This window comes from Eubalaena glacialis, chromosome 12 (genome assembly GCF_028564815.1).
Source record: "Eubalaena glacialis isolate mEubGla1 chromosome 12, mEubGla1.1.hap2.+ XY, whole genome shotgun sequence".
NCBI lineage: Eukaryota > Metazoa > Chordata > Mammalia > Artiodactyla > Balaenidae > Eubalaena > Eubalaena glacialis.
Window position 1 is genome coordinate 36,893,645 of NC_083727.1, and position 24,320 is coordinate 36,917,964.

The following is a 24,320-nucleotide window of genomic DNA, read 5'->3' on the forward strand; positions in this document are numbered from 1 at the left end:
AGATTCATGCTCTGTGGTGCTGACTCATCTGTCTATTTGGTGCCGATTCACATTTGCAAACCATAGGCCACCCTACGTCTTGCCCAGTCTCTTTAAACCTGGCCCACTATCCTTTTCAATACTGTTTTCATTTACGTGTGAGAAGCAAAAAGCTAAAACAAGTAGGCAAGCCTGCGGCATGTTCACTGGCATAATATACCACAAAATGAGTACAGAAAAGAAAATGGGACATTAACCATTTTGGTTATGCAAACTTTATTTAAAATGGTAAATGAAGGAAGAGGGAAGTAAAAATGCATGAACACATGCCCTGTGGCACAAGCACCAGGTCATTGTCTTTACAACAGAAGTGACCAGGCTGGGAGATTTTCACCTGCTAGGGCCTCCAACTCTGACTTAGAGAAGAAATAATAGGGGAATCCTTGATATACCCCCAAACTATAGAGGAAGGTCAGGAGATTGCTGACTTTTTCACTGGTATGTAGGGACTTACAAAGTTTCCTTGAAAGAGCGGAGACTCCTTAACTTGTTCCAAAGTTCCTAATAATTTCTCTACACTGAAAATCAGAAAATATCAGTTTAGTACTTAAACACATTTAATTATTGTATCATTTAGATCAGTGAGTCCTACTTATGGGTAACTGATAAAGCTCTATGAAATTCAATTCAACATAGTTTAATGAAGAATATGACATAATAATTAAGATTGTGGTCTGTGAGGTCAGGCATACCAGGGTTGAGTCCTAGATCTGCTACTTCAAAATTATGTGACCTTGGCAAATTACATCTATGATAACAGCTTAGCATCTTTGTCTGTAATTAGGATGATACCAGGGTAATTATGAGATTAGACAAGTACACAAATCAATCTCTGTTAAATAGTACATGTTGGTTATCATTCAGAGTGGATGACTGTTAGGCGCAGGGCATGAAGCTAGACCCTGTGAGGAATACAAAAACGAAAAAGAACTGACAATAAATAACACGAGCAAATAAGGCAGAGAAATGAGAGTGCTACTGGGTGTATCCAAAGACAGACTATGTTAAGGGCCCCAAGAGAAGGGATAAGGAAGCCTAGCAATGCCTTGGCTCAAGTGGCAAGGGAGGGCACATCTAGTTATGTGCGTGGGTGGTGGTGAAGGATTAAATGAAACAGGAAAGGCCTCAAGGAGACAATGTCATAATTAAAGATGGGTGTGCCAGAGTGATGGGTTTGACATCACTGTAAATAAAAAGAGGATCGTGAAGGGCAGTTCTTTGTATAATGAAAGCAAAGTTCTGAGCAGCAAAGAGTAAGACATGTATAGAAAATCGAAGTAGGAGATAAAGACAGAAAGATAGGAATGAGCCATATTGTGCAGAACCTCAAATTCAAGAAAAGAATTGGGGATGCAGAAGTGACATATCTGAAGTGTACCTCATGAAGACTAATGTGGGAGGATGTGAGGGAGGAAATGCAATCAGCATTTGACTTATGAGTTAGAGGGGGTGAAGAGTGTAGGAATTTTCAGATATGAATTTGTGTGCGTGTCGGGGGGGAAGGCAGGAAAATTTCTACTAAAATCACCAACATGCCGGACTACAAGCATAAGTGATGAACTTTCAGAGCTGTGAGCACAGAGCATTTTCTGGTTTAGAACTCAATTTTCTCTGGCTGAAAAGTTGTTGTACCAGCAACAGTGAACAGTTTCAAATGCATGTGACAAGAGTATCTTGAGCCAGTCATGTCAAATTTAAATCCAAACTCAGGAGTGAGTTCAGCTGAAGTCTTTCTTGACTGTCAGCAACAACATTTAAGAAGGAGGGAGGTGGCTTAAACCATGTATTTTTCACGTGCTTTGGTCTTTCTGTGTCTTGGAGTCATGTCTTGGGTCTTTCACTGAAGGCCATGACTAGAGCATGGACAAGTTTTAAGGGATAGATAAACTCCCTGAGATGTACACAAAATTTATCCCTATATATTTATTCTTGCTTTTTCTCAATTTCTCATTTATTCCTATATTCCTTACTTAGGCAGCATGCTTTTATATTAAAATTCATTAGTGCTTATTTTTCAATAGTGCTTATTACAAAGACTTTATACATTTTAATTCAGTCAATCCTCTCAACAATCTTAAAAGGTAGGTACTATTATTATTCTCATTTAAGAGAAGAGAAAACTATACAGCTCCACAGACAGTAAGTAGTCCTACAGAGAAGAAACCTCCAGGAGGCCCCAAAGCGGAAGTTGCCTAAGCTTAGTTCCATCTGGTGGTTTTGTTGAATTACAGTTTCCTTGGGTCTCGCTCTAGGATCTGGGACAGTCCAGATCGGCAAGGGAATTTCAGGTTAAACAGAGACATGCTTGTCATTTATCCTTAAAATTAGTGAGACCCATTACACTGCACTGTGGGAAAGTATATTTATATAACAAGTACCTTATGTACAGCTTTCTTTGAACAACTGGTTAATGTATGTTAGATCAAGGAAATTTGTTTTTCAGTGAGGAAAAATAACCTCACTGCCAGTATACTAAGCACCAAAGAATTCTCTAAATCAATGAGTCATTGTTCAATATGGCCCACAATAAAAAGAAATTTTTAATTGTGATTCAATATAAACATCCTTATAAATATTTAAAAGAAAATTTTCATGAAATATTATTTATTCTGACTACATACGACACATGCTGATATTTTCTATTCAGTCTAGCTCAGTCCAGATTGAGCTATTCTATTCCATTCCATTAAAACAATGCTGGTTCCTATCCACTAAATTGATTTCATGACGCCCCAATGGGTTGGTAACCCACAGCTTGAAAAGCAGTATTCTCCATGGAATTAAATCAAGTAACTCTGCCTGTTCTTTAAAAATGAAGCCAAAAGCATGATTCTAACTGTTAATGGCTAAATGTTTATATGCATTTTTTTTTTAATCTGTAAAAAAAAAGTTAATGATTTCCTGAAAGCATTAGCAGGTCAAACTTGGCCATGGCTGCTTTTCCCAGTAATGAATGACAAGCAATATGTAAATATTCCCTTAAGAGCCACTTGATTTGAATTCAAATCAAGAAAATAGGAAACATAAGCCTGAAACGACATTACAGCTCAGGCAAGAGTTTACTTGGTAATTAGTAATATTTTCCAATAAGGCACACACAGCTTTTTCACAGGAAATGGTTTTAAAATATTCTCAATTTTTTTAAGATTAATAAAATTCCTGAACACTGAAAAATTTATAGTGACAAAAATTAAGACTCACAAACCATTTATATCCTACATTAAAGAAGCTGTTTTAAATATTCTCAGTCTGTCAGTTGGTCAAAAAATACTTAACACTTGTTATATGGCAACCAGTACTTAACAAGGCACAAGGAAAGAGCACTGAACTATTGCTGAGTCCCTTCCCTCCAGATGGCCCATCTGGGGGGAGAATGACTGTAAACACATAAGCAGCAAAGAGGAGCTCAGAAGGTCACACACGAGACTGTCCTTGGATAGGCCTATGGATCACTACAGGCATGTGTACCTAACAGCGCCAACAGCCCTCTAGGATGGTTCTTAGAAGCTGAAATCAGACATGGTTTCCAATAAAGTTAACTAGAACATTTATCCAAATCCATATTCAACTTCCCCTACTTATGATGCTATGAATATGTTCTAATCCCCCTCTCAGACAAAGTAAAAATTAATGTTTAATGCTATTTAAACTGATACAACATGGAATGAAGAAAAACAATCAGAGATACAGACAAAGCAGACTGGGGTTCAGGGCTCAGACCCTCCATTTCAAGGCTAAGTGATTGGAGGCAAGTTATTTAACCTTCCGAACTACAGATTCATCATCTGCAATTCTATCTACTCATAGGATCATGGTGAGGTTAAAGTGAGGGAATGCACAGGAAAGCACTTTAGAAAGCACCACAAGTGCTATTACTATTAACTTTAGAATCGGTAGGCATAGTAAAACTGAGACGATATTAACCAAATATTAAGAAGGTATAGAGTTAACATGTACCAAGCACTTAAAATGGGTCTATTTGCTTTTCATATACCAACTCAATTAAACTCTGCAATATGACAATATCTGAATCCAACAACTGGTAATAATACAGTTTTCCCTCAAATCTGGGACATACTAAGTTTCTTCTCTAATGGTCCTTGGCTAGCAGGAAAAAACAATTAGAGACTGTTAATTAAAGGAAGGGCAAGAGTTCACACCACACCACTCCACCCACATGGTATATGCATTCTTAGCCCAGCTGTACCGCAAAGAGAGGGCTCTTCCCCTAAAGTTCAAAGACTGCCTCTGTGGGGCTGGAGCTGGGAGCACTCCCTGTTGTCCTCAGCAGTGCTGCAGATCAACTGGCCAGACACATCCAGGTGACGCCTTCCACTGGATCTTAGACTCTGTACTTGACCAAGAGGGCAAGCTGAGATTTTCTGTCCAAATGTTATCTCTGCATTCATTTCTATTATGGGCAACTACTCTTTTTAGACAAGACGCAATCCTAGGGTGTAAAGTGGATCACTGTAATGCAAACCACTGACTTACAAAGGTGGGGTATACAGACTGCATGTTTCCTATTGCCTTGGTTGGTTAATAGTCTGACATTAACCATACTACGGATGGATAAAGTATATACGACATGGATTATGGGATGTCTTCAAGTTATAAACAAGTTGTTTTTAGAAAAGGTCACTTAGATCTTTGGAATCCAGGATGCATTTCTGCACATTAATTTACAGTGGTATAAATTAACGTTAAGCTGCCAGGACTGCCCACAGAAATCTACTCAACCCACAATGTGAGTAGCACAAGGTCAGGTAACCTGTGTTCTATGGGTGCCATTCTGCCACTGAGCTGCCACATGGCCCCGGGCAGCATCCAGAGCATAAACTCTGGATGGAGAAGGACAGAGTTGGGCTCAAATGCTGTCTCACCCACCTGCTGTGTAATCTCATTGAAGTTACTCAAACCCCTTGAGTCTAAATTTCCACAGCAGTCAAATCATATTTGGGGATGAAACATATATACAAAGAGCACAAAGGGACCAACACAAAAATCACTAAAAGGGTACTAAATTCTGCAAAAGCCAAATAATGTCAAAATGAGTGTGGAAGAAGGGAGCCCTTGCAGCACTTCTGAAAAAAAATACCTGTATTCTAACTACAAGGGAAGAAAGAGGGAGCAGGGGCCATAATGAATAACGATCACTCCAGAGGATAGTACAGAAAGTATAATTTGCTTTAATAATTCAGTTTTTCATTTGGTTTCAAGACTTGTCAAGTATCAAGGAATTAATACACACATATATAATATACTAATTTTGTATATACAAATTATTTGCAAAAGCATGGAAAAATGTCTCATGAATCATTTGATCTGGAATAAACAACTGGTACAAAACACTGAAGATGGTGAAAACCAGGTGGGGCAGAGCCAGGAGATCCTGAAAACTCCATAGGGCTTATCCAGAATAGATTTATCTAGTAGTGATACTGACTCACATGTCCATGTAGATCTACACAGGCATATTTCAAGATAAATTATAAGAAAGAAAGTATTGGGTGATCCTCAAATCACTAATTTCAATCCAAAATTATTAAAATGGGGCCTTTTAAACTGAACTTTGCTTTGATGTTAACTTCAGAGAGAGAGAGAGAGAACCATCAACAAAGCGGGTGGGTAAAGGATTATTTACTACATACAATCATACAATGTTTATGAAACCACAGGGTAAAATAGTGCACCAAGAAAACAGAAACTATTTAAATACTCAGAAGAGTAAAGGGATGGGGGGCGTTAAAAGCAATTTTTAGGATTTCTGATACATATTGTGGTAGCAGGCAGAAATCAGGGCAAATCTTCCTTTTGCTCTCCTCTGCACACTAGCAGAGATTTGCGTAAGGTGGTATGGCTGCACCCTTGGCCTGCCTCTTTATATTCCTCCCTAGAGATCTTGCTTGGAGGGCCCGTATACACACACTCCAGAGCAAACTGCCCTAGGTTGTCAGAAGCCAGCTTTCAAGCAGGTCCAGTTGGTGATTCCACTTTATGGAATTCCACAGTTTAGTCAGAGGCAGTTGAAAAGATTTATAACTTTGGCTGCCTCTTTTCTGATAATAAAGTTTTTGGAGTTTTTGTTTGTTTGCTTTTTGCTTTTAATAGCTTGACCATTTGGGGCTGCAACTGCATTACAATAGCTAAACTGCAGGTTTATCTTGTTTTTCTCTCTCTCATTTCCTAGTTAACTAATCACGGTGATTTACTGTTTTAATAGTACCACTGACTACTGGCCTTGTCCTGCTATCCCTATGCTCCTAGGATCACTCTCCATTTTTGGATATGTTTTTCTTTTTCACTGCTAGAATACTTTTCACAAGAGGTCAAGGCAAGCATGACAATTAAATTTTGTATTTCTGAGTTGAAAAAAGTATGCTGTTCTTCCAGAAGTTTCATCTTGCATTCTCAGTTTAAGGGGCTCCCCTCACTCTACATCTTAGGAACAAGACGTGGTTAACTCTGAGCAGGTTGTTCATGAACCACAGTCACCTTTACTGTTGGAATCAGTTTGGAAGCAAACTGCGAAGGCACTACAGCTTTTGAAATCACTATATAGAGCATCCCTAGGCAAAAAAAAAAAAAAAAAAGAGAGAGAATCTTGACCTAAATTCACATCTTATATAAAAATTAACTCAAGATGGATCACCAACTTAAGTATGAAACATAATACTATAAAATATTTAGAAAAAATGAAAGAAAATCTTCAGGACCTAGGGCTAGGCAAAGAGTTGTTAGACTTGATGCCAAAAGCACAATCCACAAAATGAAAAACTAATTTAAAAAAAAAAAAGAAAAACTAATAAATTGAATCATTAAAATTAAAATTTAAAACTTTTGCTTTGCAAAAGACTGTTTTAGCAAGTTGAAAAGAAAAGCTACACACTGAAAGAAAATACTGGCAAACCACATATCAAAGGACTAGTATCTAGAACGTATAAAGAACTCGCAACACTGAACAGTAAGAAAACAATCCAGTTAGAACACAGACAAAACACATGAAAAGACATTGTGCTGAAGAAGATGGACAGATGGCTAATAAGCACATGAAAAGATGTTGAACCTCATTAGTCATTAAAGCAATGCAAATTAAAACCACAATGAGATATCACCATATACCTCTCAGTATGGTTAAAATAAAAAAGAGTGACAATACCAAATGCTGATGAGGATGCCAAGAAACTGGATCATTTATACATTGCAGATGGGAAGGAGTAGAGAATGATATAGCCACTCTGGAAAAGAGTCTGGCAGTTTCTTATAAAATTAAACATGTACTTATCATTTGACTCAGCCATTCCATTGAGCCTTCATCCCAGATAAATTAAAACTGATACTCACACAAAAATTTTTACACAAATGATCCTAGCTTTATTTGTAACAGTCCCAAACTAGAAACAACCCAAATGTCCTTCAATGGGTGAAGGGTTAAAAAATTGCGATACATCCATAACATGGAATACTACTCAGCAATAAAAAGGAACAAACTGTTGATACATGCAACATCTTGGGCAGATCTCAAGTGCTATGATCTGAATGTTTGTGGACCCCCAAAATTCATATGCTGAAACAGAATGCCCAATGTGATGGTATTAGGGGATGGGGGTCTTTGGGAGGTGATTAGGTTATGAGGGTCAGAACTCTCATGAATGGAATTAGTGCACTTATAAAAGAGGCCTGAGAAAGCTCCTTGCCGCTTTCACCACGTGAAGTTACAGTGAGAAGGTGGCCTTTGATGAACCAGGAAGGGGGCTCTCACCAGACATAAAGCCTGACCATGATGGCTCCCTGGTCTTGGACTTCCAGCCCCCAGAACTGCGAGAAATAATTTCTGTTGTTTGTAAGCCACTCAGTCTGTGGTATTTTGTTACAGCAGTCCGAATAGACTGAGATATCAAGGGAATTGAACTAAGTGAAAAAAAAATCTCAAAACATTAGATACTGTATGATTCCATTCATATAATATTTTTGCAATGACAAATTATAGAGACGGAAAACAGATTAGTGGTTGTCAGGAGTGATGGGCAGAAGGAAGAAGGTGAATATGGCTACAAAAGGGTAGCACATGGGATCTTTTTGACGGAATTGTTCCGTATCTTGATTGTGATGGTGGCCACACAAATCTACACGTAATAAAACTGAACAGAACTAAATATACACACAAACACACACACACACACCCATACACAAATGAGTGCTTCAGTGCTTGTAAACCCTGGTGAAATCTGAATAAGGTTAGTGGATTGTATCAATGTCAATTTCCTACTTGTGATATTTATTATACAATAGTTACATAAGGTGGGAAACTGGATCAAAGGTATAAGATATCTCTGTATTATTTCTTAGAACTACATGTGAATCTACAATTATCTCAAAATAAACATTTAGTTCTTGTTTATTCTAAGTGTCCTATCTTTCTATGGTTCACCCATTAGATGCCTGATTTCTTCCTTCCCCAAATAATCTTGCTACTCTCTGGGGTCCTAATAGGAAAAAATAATTCACTAAAATTAGTAGTATAACTCTTGTTTTCCAAAAATTCTTATTCATGGTTTACTATTACTAAGTGAAACATGTCCTTTGGATACAACCCTATATTTGAATACTGACTCTTACACTACGTGAAACGGACAAAATACTTACTTTCTGAGTTACCTCATTAATAAAACAGGGAGAAAACCTACTTCACACGTTTATTGTGAAGATAAATAAAATAATAAGTAAAGTACTTGGCACATAGTAGTTCCTTAACAATCTAAAACCTAGCTTAATTTCTGAATAAAAACATCAACGAAAAACTTTGTTTTTCAGTTTCCAACACTTATATTTGGAAAACAGGAAGTGCACATTTAACAAGCATATTGGGGCTGGGGATGTGGTGAGACTGAATTAGTTCTTAAGAAGTATTTCAATTTAGGAGACCATAATGATCATTTTAAGCCTATGTTCTCACTCTGAGTTTGAAAACATTCCAGCCATCAAAATGATTTATAAATGTTTTAGTGTACCATTCATGTTATTATGATTAGTGAGTGGCTGCCATACAGATGTTTAAATCTGTAAATAGTAACCAATAATATAGTAGATTACTCCTATTCAGATACCAACACATGTACATATGTTGGACGAGTTCAAGCTTTAAAAATGACAGGTACTACAATGATCCAATGTCATCCATTCCATTTACCTACAAAAATACTTTTTAGTAATAGACACCCCACAAAGTAATACGCTTTAAATATGTCATAGATTTTTAGTTATAACTCAACTAATTAAGCTACAGAGCAGCAGGAACTAAGTACTTAGGATTTAAAATGTAGGTTGTTAAACACGGGATTCTGAGCAATCTGCAGTGCAATGCATATAGAATGTTAGACTCCCTGAGCAGCACTGGCCTGAGAGAACTGTCAAGGACAGAAAGAGAAGAACCAATCAAATGTGACTTCTCTAGTGTAAATAAGAAAAAGGATGAAACAAAGTGCATTTAACTTCTACTGGTTACCTGCTCTGTTTATGAACAGTCACAAGTCACAAAATGCCAAGTAATACTTAAGAACAAAGTCCCCTCAAACATTTCTTAAGTACTGATATAAATTTGCATATTGAATGCTTACCGAGCAAAATAACTTTGTTTCCGTTCCTTCTTCTCTTCCTTGGTATCCATAATATGCAATCAAAAGTGCAAACTATTTGAAAAATTCCTTTTTAATCAATGAGTCATCACCCTGTAAAAAAATAACAAAGTGACTGTAAATTAAGAAGTTTATAACGGCCAATATGAAGAATGAAGCAGGGTGGAGCTACATGGCCCCAACAAATGGAAGCTAAACTTTAACCAGTAAGCATAGTCACATGAGTCATATATGAAATACAAATGCCCCTGTGGGAAGGGGAGGGGGGCAGGAAACTACAATTAGAATGGAAAGGTTAAACTATAAAATAAAAAGTGGCTGGAAAAATGAACTGAAGTATTTTCCTCATAATTAACAATTATTTCAAAATGTGCTAAAACAAAAACCACTGACTTTAGAAGGCTTTAGCCTAGCTATGCAGAAGCTAATTTTTTTTAAATTTTTGAATTCATAATCGCTCTTTTGAAGCCATTAATGACAAATATGTCTCATACATAATGAGGAAAAATGGATCACTTAGGTGTTTTACAAGAATGTTCTTTCTTTAAAAACAAAAATAAATCAGTATTCTATTTTACTTCGGAAACATGCCAGCGAGTATATCCCACTTGAGCAAATGTGGAAATGAAAGTACAAAGCCTCAGGAAGCTATTCTTCAGAATGGCTTTATATGCTTGTCTCTGCCACTCCTTCTTTCCCACCCCTGCAACCCTCACCTATGTTTCCCAGAAGCAACCCGATTTAAACCTGTAATAAGAGGTTGTCTCCAGATCAATCTTCCTTAAATACCACTTTCATCATGCCATGCCCCTGCTCAAAAATTCCCAATGTCTACTTACTGCCTGGTTCACTAATCTAAACTGTCTGCACAGCATTAACCTTTCCTAAAATCTGTCTTTTCACCCTGAATGAGTCTCAAAGTAAAAGCAAAGAATTTTCAGTAATCAAAATTATTTATTAATCCACCTCAACTCCATAAACAATTTAATTCACAATATACATTACAGGGAAGGTACTGTGATAAGTATCAGAGACCAAAGATAAATAAAACATGATATTTGGCCTAATGAAATTTATTGTCTTGCAAGGGAGACACTTAGGATTTCAGGTCAATGGGATACAAATCACTATGAAGAAGGCACAGGGCCTAGAGGAAGAACACTTAGCCTTATGCAGGGCCCACCCCACCGCAATCCCCACATACACCAAGATCTCAAGGATGAGTATGGGTTCCTGGTTAAACGGTACAGGAAGCAAGTCCAGCTTGAACAAAAGCAAGGAGACACAATATTTCTCTGTTGCTCCAGGATCAAATGTGAAGCAGGGCAACAGTGGGAGATAAGGATGAAGACATAGGCAGGACTGGGGTCATGAAGACCTTTCATGTCATGCTGAAGAGTTTGAACTTAATCCTAGCTATGCATTATGTGCTGCCACCCCCTTCCCTGCACCTATGTCAGCACCTATGTCACTAAGTGATCATGCTGACCCAAGTGCACCACTCCCGGCAGACATCACCAAAGGGAAGGAGGGAGTGTAACATATACAGATCACAGAGGATGGACTTGAGAGGATTGAGAACGGGGAAAACAGACGCACTAGAAAGATATTACAGTAAAACTAGTAGAGAGAGGAGGGCCCACACTTTGGCCAGCAGTATTTGACACAGAAAGAGGGGGCACAAGTTCAAAAAATATTTAGGAGGCAAGTTGAGTTCAGATTTGGTGACTCATTCCATGTAGACAACATGGGACAGAAAGGAATGATAAATGCCTTCCAAGTTTCCGCTTCAGGGACTGGGTAGACTGTGAAACCACAGATATGATACAATCTACAGGAAGTGGCATGCATTTGGAGGGGGGAGCAGAAACAGATGAAAGATCAGCTTTGGACACGCTGCCTTTGAGTGCTCATGGGATAGTCAACTGGAAACATTCACCAGATGTTTGATTTCATGTAAAGCACAGGAGTGCAGTGAGGGCTAGAGGAAGAGATTTAGAAATTATCAACATATGGTTGTAGTTAAGGAAAAAAGAAAAAGAAAAGAAAAAAAAAAAAAACAGTACGATGATAACACCCTGCAGGTATGACAACTATGCACAGGGTCCTGTATGGAAACAATGGATGACACAGTTTCAACTCTTACTGCTTTATCTCCATGTCTTTGACATGGTGGCGCCCTCAAGGGATTTACCAACCAGTAGGGAAAACAAGATGAGTGTCAGGTCAATGGGATACAATTGGTTAAACTAACTCCACAATAAAATGCGGAGTTAGTAATCTGGAGCTGTCCAAACAGTAACACTAAGAATCCAGAAGACACAAAGTTCAATTTTGATTGAGGTGACAAAGTAAACCTTCTAGGGTGGTGAGGATTTCAATAAGAGGAAAAAGAGACAGCATTCCAGAAAGAGGGAATACCTGAGCGTAAGTATGGGCATGAAAAGGGCAAGATGGGCAGGGTAGCCACCAGGCAGAGAAAGGAAACCAACCACGATGCCTACCTTCTGTTAAGTCACTATTTCAACGTATTATCCCCATGTTCTCTCTTTTAATCCTTACATCCACAATATGAGTTAGGTATCCTTACTTCCATTAAACTGAGGCTGAGAGATACTAATTTCCCTAGTTCAACATTACCAGCCTTGGTGGAGCAGAGATTTAAATCCAGTTTGGTGTCTATTTCAATGTCTTTCAATAACCTTTGGAGCCAGAAAGCATTTGGAGATGAGTTAGAAAGAGTGGTCTGGAATCAGCAGCTTCCAATGCCTCGGCGTAGACTCTACAGGTTAGGACAAATGTGCCTGGCCATGAGTGGGATGGGGGTCACTGAGACCTCCAATAGGACTGCCTCAGTGGAGTAGTGGGGATGGAAGCCACGCCTCAATGAATGAGGGAAGGACTCATTCAAGAACTGTGGTAACAAAGAAAAGACAGTAGCCGAGTGTCCAACTCTCATAACCTCCATTTCACATGTGGCCTGAACCCACTGGGCTGCTCTCCAACTCTATACCTTAATCCTTACTCTTTTCCCAAGCTTGAGGTAACCTTGCTACACTCCTCCTGACCAGATCCAGCACAAGGGCCCAATTCTGCTTCCCTGACCACTCATGAGCCCTTCTCTCTCGGCCGTATAAGCGTACTTCACGTGTCACTTATCGCTTACTGTGAGGCACTTAATCGTACGCTGTGTGACAATGCCACTTCACTTAGCCTCCTCAGCCCCAAACAAACCAAAGTTCCTCCAAGTCAAAAACCATCATGTTTCATACTTTCCTTATACTTCCCTAAATACCTAACACAGAACTAGTCAGAAAAGCCACGTAAAAGCTAAGCAAGGAATTAATCCAGTCCTGGGGATAAGATCAATTATATGGCAAACTGATATCAATCCAAGGATTCCTCCCAAATTAACAATTATTTGGAAATGGAGAATGTAGGTTCAAGCCAGCCTCTCTGGAACTCCAGATAGAATTAGAACCCTGGCTTTCTGCCCTGCCCTGGGCCAGGTGGTTTATTTTAAAGTTCCTCTCCTGCGTGCCACCATATGTGATGATCTCTGTTTATTAGATTTCCCCTCATGAATAAAAATGAAGTCATAACAATCTAATTGGAAAATTTTTATATTGCAAGCTGAGCCAGAAACTAATATGTGGTTCTAGTGGAAAAATATTGACAAAAATAAGTACAAGAGAAAAAGATTAAATGATCCGAGAACTGACATCTGGTGCTGCTGTGTCTGTTTAGAACTGGCAGAGCTCTTTTTCCATTTTCTATTTGATAAATAAAAAAAATCCAAATCTTTGGTTTCTTTTAAATTTCTGGGAATTTATACATTTCTTAAACAAGACAGATGCAGTTCTTTCAGGTCTAGACACACCAACAGATTGACCAGAAAGAGATCAGCAAAGGATGCTATAAAAATGATTTGCACAGCGCACCACCCAGCAGCCTTCATGCTTCAGTGAAGAACCAGAGCTCCTTTAAATCAATCTCTAATGGGAACTACATTTTCCATTATAGGTGGTTATAATGGGCTTCTTAAAAGTCCTTTTTTCATTTAATGCTGACTTTTTCCTCACATCAATAAACCCTAGACTCGTCCAAACACTGAATTACAAGAGTCTCCTGCATTTATGGTGTATTACATTTACGGTGTATTACAGAATTACAAGAGTCTCCTGCATTTACGGTATATGAGGGAACACAAGATGTATCTTCTATCTAAGTATTTTTTTGTAATCTTAAATCAGGATGGTCAATTTAAACCCACATTCAGTTCATTATTCAAAAAAACAAAAAACAAAAAGAAACCGGCACATACAAAATCCTTACCTCATAAGAGCTGTGTTGAAGACAAAGTATTTTCTGTGTCACCAGCAAATGTTTGATGCTCCCCATGACACCACTTAGAAGAGATTTAAGGACAGAGCTACCAGACTCCCTAACTACATCAAACCAGTGTGGACCCACACAGCCCAGGGTGGCTTTTTGGCTTCACATCTACACTGCAGCTCCTTGTTCATTCAGGTATAACCAGCGAGGACTAGAAAAACACCAGAGCACCCATGATGTCCATCAACTGTTTTCCCAACAACAGGTTTCCTATCATACAAATGAAATAATGACAACAACATGCTTTAAGGCTTGGTCACACTAAATTTGGCCACATAAGGAACAGACCAAAATGTACCGTTCTATGCAGACATTTCCTCCTAGAAAATACTTAGACTTATACTGAAATATGACAGGTGTTCAGTCTTTCTCAAAGCCATACTGTCATCTAAACACATAAAGGGTATTCAAATATCAGTGCTAACCAAGGTCAGAAATTTGAATACTCTTTTTCACAAGAAACCTGGGAAGAAAGACACAGAAATAGAACAAAAGTCTGCCACAAACATGTAGGGGGAGCATCTAGGAGATAACGCCCCCAGATAAACAAATGTGTGTCACAGAAGCAAAGCAACAGAAAACAGAACTTAATGGCAACAAAGAACTAAAAAGTTATGCCTGAATCAAGGTGATGATCAAGGACAGGCCAGTGGTCTATCACTTGAATGGGACAAAGGCAATGGATGGCAAAATGACTGGAGACCTCATCAACTCTTACTCCATTATCCTTTGCCTAGGGAAATGAAATTAGACCTGAAAAGAATTAAACAAGTGTGGGTTTCAGTGCTCTTTTACCTAAGATGAGTACAGAGGTTTCATCAAATCTCCTAGATACTCTAAATGAAGAACCAACTCTGGGCTAGACAGATCACTTTATAAGTTCTCTCTAGGAAGAGAACGTGCAAATGAGATTTCTAAAACATCACTGGCAGGGCCAGGAGTTGTTGAATATGTGGAAAATGCCAAAAGCCTGACAAGAGGCAGATACTTTTTAATTTTCAACAAAATAGAAAAGGGAGTGTGCAAATTACACACTAGAGAACATCACATAGATCCGTAGCAAAACTTTAGACGTGATCGTTAAAGGCAGCTTGGCAAGGACTTAGGAGAGGAGGCAGTGAACCCTGAGATCCAGAATGTTCACAGAAAACCAACCATTCAGCAGAACAACAACAAACAAGCAGATCCCTTTTTGAAGCATCTACCATGGACCAAGTACTCTGCTGGAGATGCAAAGACGAAGACAGCACTCACAGGCCAGGAAGCTCAGGTGGAACAGGCAACGGACACCCATCAGCTGGTAAGACGAGTGGTCCGATGTTGGTGGGTACAAGGAACCACACAGCACAGAGTGGAAGCAACTACTCTGCCAGGAAGGGAAGGAGGGTCAGGGAAACTCCACAGATGATGCCAGAGCTGGACTATGAGGGAGGAACAGGAGTTTGATCCTGAATGCAGAAGAGGTTGGTCTCCCTAGGCAGAATGAGGACGTACGAGCCATCGGGAGGGAACACGTGGTACACAGGGAGGCCTGCGTGGTCTGGTGTGGCTCTCGTATAGGGCTGGTAGAGGGGAGGAAGTTCACAGAATGGTGGCCTCGCCAAATTATACTGACCTAATTTCCCTCTTGGACATAGTTACTGTTCCAGTGCATCAAGGAAATTAGGTAACCACTGTGTAACTGTACTTAAAAGGCACTTCATAAGTTTCTCTTGATCTGCTTATGAATAAGATTGAGAAATATGGCCTAGACACGGATGGATGCTTCTATGATTAGATGCATTACAGAAAGCACTGAACCACTGTACCAAGAGGTATGTGCTGACCAACCGACCGGCCTCAACCCGGAGCTGGGAGCTGACCTCCAACTTCAACCTGGAGGGAAGATGTTAACAGCTTAATGCAGTGTTCGTCCTTAAGCCTGGTCCTCATCAGTAAATTCACCACTGACTTGAATGAAAATAGGGGCCTCATTAGACTTTTGGAGGGATAAATAACATCCTGGATAACAGCATTTCAATTCAGACAGACATCAGCTGTCTGTAGATTAATTTGGGGTTCTACATCTGGGAGAGGTGCTAAGGAATGAGAGAAAGGGAGAACCCAGCATGAGCACAAGTGAATATGACCTACAGTTTGAGGTGACAGTAAGATCCACATACCCAGTGGTGCGATGCCACTGCTTCCCAACCCGTCCCGCCCCACCTTGGCAAAAACAAAACAGAACAAAACAAAACAAAACCACTAATGCAATCAACCCAGAATAAAAAAGACTATGGTGGTCTGTCCCACCCTTTTTGAGGATTAGAATATATCAAGATTACTGCACTTAGCTCTGGGTCTCCCACTACCGTATAGGAGAAATATAAGGAAACTGGAACAAACAGAATGATTAAGTAACATAACATTAAACTTTAAGAATAGTAGTCAAAGGAGCTGGTCAGGGTTAGCATGGAAAGAGTTGGGAGGAAAGGACAGCTATTTCCAAATACCTCAAGGATCTTATCTGGTAGAGGATTTAGCCCTGTACCAATAGAACGTCAAGGGTGTGCCTAGGACGAGGCACCGGATATTGAGGGAGAGGCGTCTTGGCTCAACATAAGGGCTTGATGCAAAGAGCTGTCTCCAGAGACAGCAGCTTCCTAATCGCCAAAGATGACTGAGCACAGGCTGGACAACCATTTTGTGGGGTCGCTGTAGACTGGCAGTTCTCAACCTTATCAAAAAATCAACACCCCTCACCTAAATAAATACAGTTGCCCCTTGAACAACAGGGGTTTGAACCTCGTAGGTCCACCTATACTCATATTTTTTCAGTAACTATAGTACAGTCCTACAGGATCCTCGGACATAGAGGAACTGCATATACAGAGGGCCCACTGTGAGTTATACACATTTTTTTACCTACATGGAGGATTGGTGCTCCTAACCCCCCACATTTTCCAATGGTCAACTGTATATAAGTATTTTATAACATGCCCTTTATAATGCTGAGATGAAGTTGATAGATAATATAACCCATTTAACACACTGAATTTTATGAAGTCGATGTAATGCCCCAAAGGAAAGTAATTGATAACAGGTAGTTCAATATGTAAATTCTCAGGTTTCAAAAATCAATATAATGCCAAAAGAGAAGTAGCTTACAACAGGTAAGTTATAAGTTAATAATTTATAATAATAAAGTAAATTCTCAGGCACAATTTCATTAGAAGACACAACAAAACACTCAGACGCTTATACCAACTTATTTAGGACAAGTTTAGCTATAGGTCGAATAAGATCAGAAATAATTTCACTACATATGAGAAGTACAGGAAGATGAAAGAGCAGAGGTGAGAGGATGGGAGGGGGTGGGTAACGGGTAGGTGGGAGTGCACAGAACATCAGAATAAAAACTAGTGCTATAAATAATAACCAGAATTTCTATACATAGTAATTTAGAACCAATCTCTTTCTTTTCTTTAGAATGTCCCAATAAATATTCATGTAGGTCCTACAGATGACAAGAAATTCGAAATAGAAGGACAATTATTTGTTGTCTAGGACTGTCCTGCTCATTGCAGGGCACTTGGCACCTCTGCTTCTCCCAACTAAATGCTAGTGCCCCTCCCCAGGAACCATGCCAACCAAACTGCACCCCAGTGGGGAACACTACACTCACTGAAAACCACTGTTACAGAGGAAAGTCAAGTTCCATGGATAAACTAACATTTTTAATTAAAATTTTTTAATTTCAAAAATTCCTTCAGGGCTTCCCTGGTGGCGCAGTGGTTGAGAATCCGCCTGCCAATGCAGAGGACACGGGTTCGAGCCCTGGTCTGGGAAGATCCCACATGCCGCGGAGCGGCTAGGCCCGTGAGCCACAACTACTGAGCCTGCGCGTCTGGAGCCTGCGCTCCGGAACAAGAGAGGCCGCGACAGTGAGAGGCCCGTGCACCACGATGAAGACTGGCCCCCGCTCGCCGCAACGAGACAGCCCTCGCACAGAAACGAAGACCCAACACAGCCAAAAATAAATAAATAAATAAATAAATTAATTAAAAAAAAAATTCCTTCAAAGCTGAGATCTTACAAACTCCACACACCTGAGTCGTTCTCTGTTTTCAAGATTCTCTGTGCTTTACCTGATTAACCCCTCAGACTCTTATTATTAAGGCAGCACAGCACCCTTAAAGCAGGACAAGCCCAGTTGGTATCCAGACTCTAGCATCTCCAAGGTATGTAGCCTTGGGCAAGTTACTCAATTTCTCTAGACCCCAGTTTCCTTATCTGTAAAAGGCCTGGTATAGAGATGAAATGTGTCCAAGAGGTATCTATCGAGTCTAGCACCCCATGGAACAGAAAATTCTCTCCATTGAGATTTCAACAAGCCCAAATGTTCCTATGTTCATGAAAGCTACACCTACCTTCATCAACACCTGGAGAGCCAGATTCAAATTTGCCCCTAAACAGAAACATTAGATCATGAACTAACTCAAGCCAGGCAGCCCGGGTGAATGAATGTAGAGATGACAGCAAACAGCAACAGTTAAAACATTTATTGAACATTAACCATATGCACCAGATTTTTTTGTTCAATGCTATTACACACACTGTTTAATCTTTATGACTATATGAGAGTTCATATTCTCAATCCTTTTTAGATAAAGAATCTGAAATTTAGAAAGGTTGAAACATTTATTCAAGGTCAAACAGCCATAAAAGTTAGAGCCAGAATGATCAGCTTTATCTAATGCCAAAGTCAGAACCACTCATAATGGCCTCTAATGCGAGGCAATATTACTACACAGAATTTTCATGTCAATTGCCTGGTTCTTTCCAGATTTACCCACTATTAAAAGAACAAGAGGGTGAACACCAGTTTTCTGGTCAATTGTCTTTTAGGACATCGATCCTGAACTGTATTCAGGTTAGTCACTGCTATTCATTAATAAATGCACTGCACTGAACATGTTCAAGCATTTAGTAAACATTTATTGCACTGAATTAGACTTTTAAAGAGCTAACTGGAAAGCACATTCCCTTAATTCACTAAATTAAGTGAATTACCTCTTAAGTTTTAAGGACAGAAGTAATAATATAACTTTGAATATGCCAGAAATATTTCCCTTAGCAGTTGGCAAATTTTTTTTGTTTCTGTTGTTTTGAAAAGTAATCTTCTGCCAATCCAATTATTTCCCCGCTGAAAATGAAATTAGTAAATACAAAGAATCAGAATTTAAAAATGGAATTTTGATCTTTTAAAAAAATGTTCTTTATTGATTTTAAGTTACAAAAGTCCCTTTTTTTTTTTAGGGGCTAAAACTGAAGGTCCTTTTTAGAACTAAAAATTATGATTCTATAAACTTCTACCGGAGGTTTTTAATAGACTGCATGCATTCTCTCATTAATACTTATAAGGATATAAGAATTCAGTCTTGTACAGTTTTCTACCTGTACACAAAAACAAATTAAACAGGAAAAATATGCAGAAAGTCATATAAAAAGTTATTAGAGACAATGAAAACAGAACAGAGTCTGCTCTGCTGATCTCACGTCTCAACCATAAGAGGAAACTTCCTCTTTCTCACCATCAGTCACTATTTATTGGTTGTCTGCTCTATGCATATGATTGTCCCTACCCTCACAAGAGTTGAAAAAGATCTGATGCCTGCATCGCCACAGAGGTAGTTTCTAGGGACACCCCCTACTATTGCTCCAGTACTGTAAGATCACTTCAGATCATCTCTAAGGTGAGTCTAAAGGTGGTAGGTTCCAAACAGCATCAATAAACAAACAGGTGACATGGGAAGAAAAGTTTGTCTTCAATTACTTCTGGAATTCATTTTAATATTATTCGACAGATCCACTGCTAAAATCCTAGGATCTCTGGCCTATTTGACTTTTTTTGCAGGTATCTTCTAGCCCTGGCCCAAAAGGAATTTAAAAAAAAAGAAAAAAGTTCCACAGTCTTCTGGAGTCTCTACTAGTATAGAACTCAAGCCTATTCCCCAAGGCCTTCCAGAGAGTAGGCACCAATGTGAATCACTGCACCAGCTGCCTTTGCTCACAGCAAATGCCATCACTGCTGCAGGGGTTCTGGTCTTGCATCATGCCCCAACTCCTTCAATTTTAGGACAGAAATAAGTGTGGCCAGTGGTTACTACTAATTATTATTATTATTATTATTTGAGGGGAGGTATCTATTTGATGGATCTGAATTAGGGTTAATTGATGCAAACAAAACCAATAAAATTTGATGGATGAAAGATGTTAATAAATGGAATGCCTTTCCAAAGAACATACAGTATATGGGCTGCAAACACTAGTTTCCAAGAATTAGAGTGTCTTTTGAGACTGTGAAGAGACATGAAGTTCACTTTACCAGGTAAATTGCCATTTCACTGAGGAAAAGTCACATGCTTCTTTGTTCTCATGTGGATGGTATTGGCAATTGAATGCTATTTTCAAAATACACTGGCATATACCCAATATGTGTAAAAATGCAAAATAAAAAATAATTGAATTATCACCCTTTTTAATACGCTTTCAGCATATTTATTTACATGGAATGTACAGGTGGCAATAAACAATTTACACTTACTCCAAAATAGTGCCTTGTCACATACTGACAAGCAATCTCTTCAATCAGTAAGCTTACTAAGAACCTGTTTTATGCCTATCACTGTACAATTTATCTAAAACCTATGCATATAAAGAGGACTCAATACACTCTGAGAAAACTTCGATTTTTGACAAGGAAATAAAATCTACAAAAATAAAACAATCAGAAAAAAAGGATATGATAGAAAGTAATGCTAAATAAAATTTGTTATGCACAGAGAAGTACCAGTGGAAAGAAAAGGGCCAGGCCACATAGGCCAGTGTTCTTAGGGAAGGTGTTTGAAGTGGGACAACACCAAAAACCACCATTCTGGTTAAAGTTCAACAGTGCTACCCAATGAACAGTCATGTCTGTAAACCAGAAAGAGTTTTATCCTTAATGAAAATGTTCTCTATCAGAGCATGCTCAAGAGGACTGGAATTCTACCCTACCCTCGGATGTGTAAGGCAAAAATGGAGAGGCGCATGTAGTGCTTTGGTTGGTACGGCACAAAATGTGGGAAATATGCAAACGTGGGTTCAGGAAGAAGCATAGTGAAAAGTGCTACGGGGCAGGAAATCTGCTCAACACAAAATTAAACCAGCATCGGGAAGTACTGTGACCTCTTCTTTGAAAAAAATTACGCGTATGATATTCAATTCTAATTTTCCAAGAGATTGGGTTAAGAAACCAACTCTATGGTTTAAGTACGTTTTCTTTTAAAGGTTTATTAAGTTGTTTGATATAAAAGTTCTTGCAGAATTCAAAAGAAAATGGGCTCTTTGGCCATTTGGCCAGACTAGATTATTGTACTCAATTAAGCACTCCCGCCTTGTAAGAGAATTACACGTGCAAACCCTCTGCTATGCCACTTTGTGGTGCTTTGCACTAGTACACAGAGTATTCTTCTCTACCCAGTTGGCCATGTGGCTTGTTTTAACCAACAGACTGAGGACTAACAGTGTACCCATTTCAACTTAAGGCTCTAAGAGGCCTGGCAAGTTTCTGTTCTCCACCAGAAAAGTATGCCTCAGGTAGTGGCTTTCCCTTCTTCAGCACGGGTCCCAGAATGAAGATGTGTGGAACAGACCTGAACTCCTACCTCAGCTTTGGAGTCCAGCCCAGCCCTGCTGGACCCACCCAACAGTAGCCAAACCACAGTCAACCTGCAGATTCATGAATGTGAAATAAATATTTGTGGTTCTAAGCCACTAAGATTTGGAGGCTGTTATGCAGTATTATTACAACAAAAAACCCAACACATCTTTAGAAATATCCTAATCCACAAATTACTTTGTGAATTTTTACCAGGAAGATCAAAGCCACATAGTACATGTTACTATCTATAGGCATAATTCTACTGAGGCCTGGAATACCAAAGCCCAGAGACAGAAGCAACCAATTAACAAAAACAGCCAAGAAAGCATCCCTTCCTTCCAGTTGTCATTTACCTCATAACCAATGTGCATGGCTATGGAAGTTTAGCTACAAGGAGGCATCACTTGACACCAAGCGTGACTTATGTACATCTTGGTACATTCACCTACAGACTTTGATATTATTTATTGTTATGGTTGAACTGTGTCACATCACCCCCCCCCAAAAATGTTGAAGTTGTATCCACTGTAACCCAGGATGTGACCTAATTTGGAAACAGGGTCACTGCAGAGGTAATCAGTTAAGAGGAGGTCATACTGGAGTATGGTGGGCCTCTAATCCAATATGACTGGTGTCCTTATAAGAAGATGGCCATGTGAAGATCAAGACACACAGGAAGAACTCCACGTGAAGACAGAAGCACAGATTAGAGTTAGGCAGCTACAAGCCAAGGAATGCCAAGGACAGCCAGCAAATCACAAGAAGACAAAAGCAAGAAAGGATTATTTTACAGGTTTCAGAGACATCATGGCCCTGTCGACACCTTGATTTTAGACTTCTACCCTCCAGAATTATAGACAATGAATTCCTGTTGTTTTAGGCTACCCAGTTTTTGGTAATTGTCAGAGCAGCTCTAGGAAACATTCATTTATCTTAAATCTTATACACTATCACTGTTCCAAAAGGATACTACCTCAAAAATATTATTACTTCCCCATCATGTCTATTCTTCCACTTTCTCATATAATTTAAAGGAAATGTGGGCATATGATTGAGAGCATCGGTAAATATTATTTTGAATATTAGAGCAGAAAGCTCACATAGTTAACATCTGTACCCAGGAGACAATTCAAGCACAGCTTATTGAGTAGATGGACTAAGAACTGACCTGATTATCAGGGAAAATTCTTAACATAAAATGAGTTTTGAAATCTTCTGAGAATGTAGCATCACCATTGTGGCATGCCACTCTTACCACACTTTAGCAATTTTAATCTAACAAACTCATACTGCTACATTTCTCACACACACTTATGCTATCTTGTACCATTTTCTAATTAATGGCTCCTCATGCCCATATTCCTTTCAATCAGACTGTAAGCTCTCAAAAGGAGTGTCTCATGTTCTACATGTATGAGCAAGTGTGCATGTGCACGCATGCACGCACACACACACGGTGACATACATTACAACTTCTAGATCAGGTTAGACATAGGATTTATGTTTAATAAGTTGACTTTTTATTTGTTATGGCTAAATACATAACAGAAACTGACTTCGGTTATAGAACAATAAGGTCCTACCTTTTATTTAGATTAGTGGTCTCCATTTTCTAAAGTTATATTCCACGTCAATAAAAGCATCCGAGCATAAAATCCTAATACGTATATTTTTCACATAAAAAATGTCTTCTGCACTAATACATGCATTATAAAACATATAACAAAATAGAAGTCATGAAAAGATGATACAGACATTCTAACAATTTCTTCCCATACCCTCAAGGGGCTCATGAACCCTGCTGGAGAACCACTGGTCCAAACTATGAGACCAGACACATGAAAATATTTCCTAGGATTTGGTCCTTTCTAGGAAACACAAGACCTATGAGAATCTAAAATATTTACAAATTTTAAACACATTCTCTGGCAAACTCCTGAAACTCTCTTGATCAAACAAGCAATATTTTACAGCTGATGATAGCTATCCTTGCAACTAGGATTAGTCTGTATATTACTGGACCCTAACTGTAAATGCATTTAGTAACTGTGATGTTCTTTGCAATTGAGTCCTTTAGTTTTTAGACTTCAGGAATGAAAATCTATTATCAAAATTTCAGGCAAATATGTGTAAGACTGAGAGAACCAAAGATATAACATTCTGATCTTGAAAATAAAAGAATGAGAAAGATGGGCAAAGAGGAAGATGGAACAGAAAACTCATAAACCATCTCCTAAGAATGTTATCAACATAGCAACATCCAGTCTTCTTGTGTTCCATGTGCATGCATGTGGACAACCATGTGCTAGAAACCTGAAGGGCATAGAGTAATACAAAACACAACCCCTACCAGCTAACTGTAAGAACAACTAAGTCATAAAGCAAGCCTATATTTAATTTGCAGTACAAGATGCTACCAGAAAACTACTAGAGCTAATCAATGAATTTGGTAAAGTAGCAGGATACAAAAATTAATGCACAGAAATCTCTTGCATTCCTATACACTAATGATGAAAAATCTGAAAGAGAAATTAAGGAAACACTCCCATTTACCACTGCAACGAAAA

The 24,320-nt window shown here is 38.8% G+C and overlaps 1 protein-coding gene across 4 annotated transcripts in view; it reads right to left on the reverse strand.

The window, feature by feature from the left end:
- The window catches only part of NCOA7 (nuclear receptor coactivator 7), a 156,037-nt gene that overhangs the window by 112,053 nt on the left and 19,664 nt on the right, over positions 1 to 24,320 (reverse strand). For all 4 annotated transcript variants that reach the window (XM_061207653.1, XM_061207654.1, XM_061207655.1 and 1 more), the window contains one exon: positions 9,657 to 9,767. In XM_061207653.1, the coding sequence (XP_061063636.1) occupies positions 9,657 to 9,706 (50 nt within the window). In that variant the 5' untranslated portion in view covers positions 9,707 to 9,767. The remainder of the gene's footprint in view (positions 1 to 9,656; positions 9,768 to 24,320) is intronic.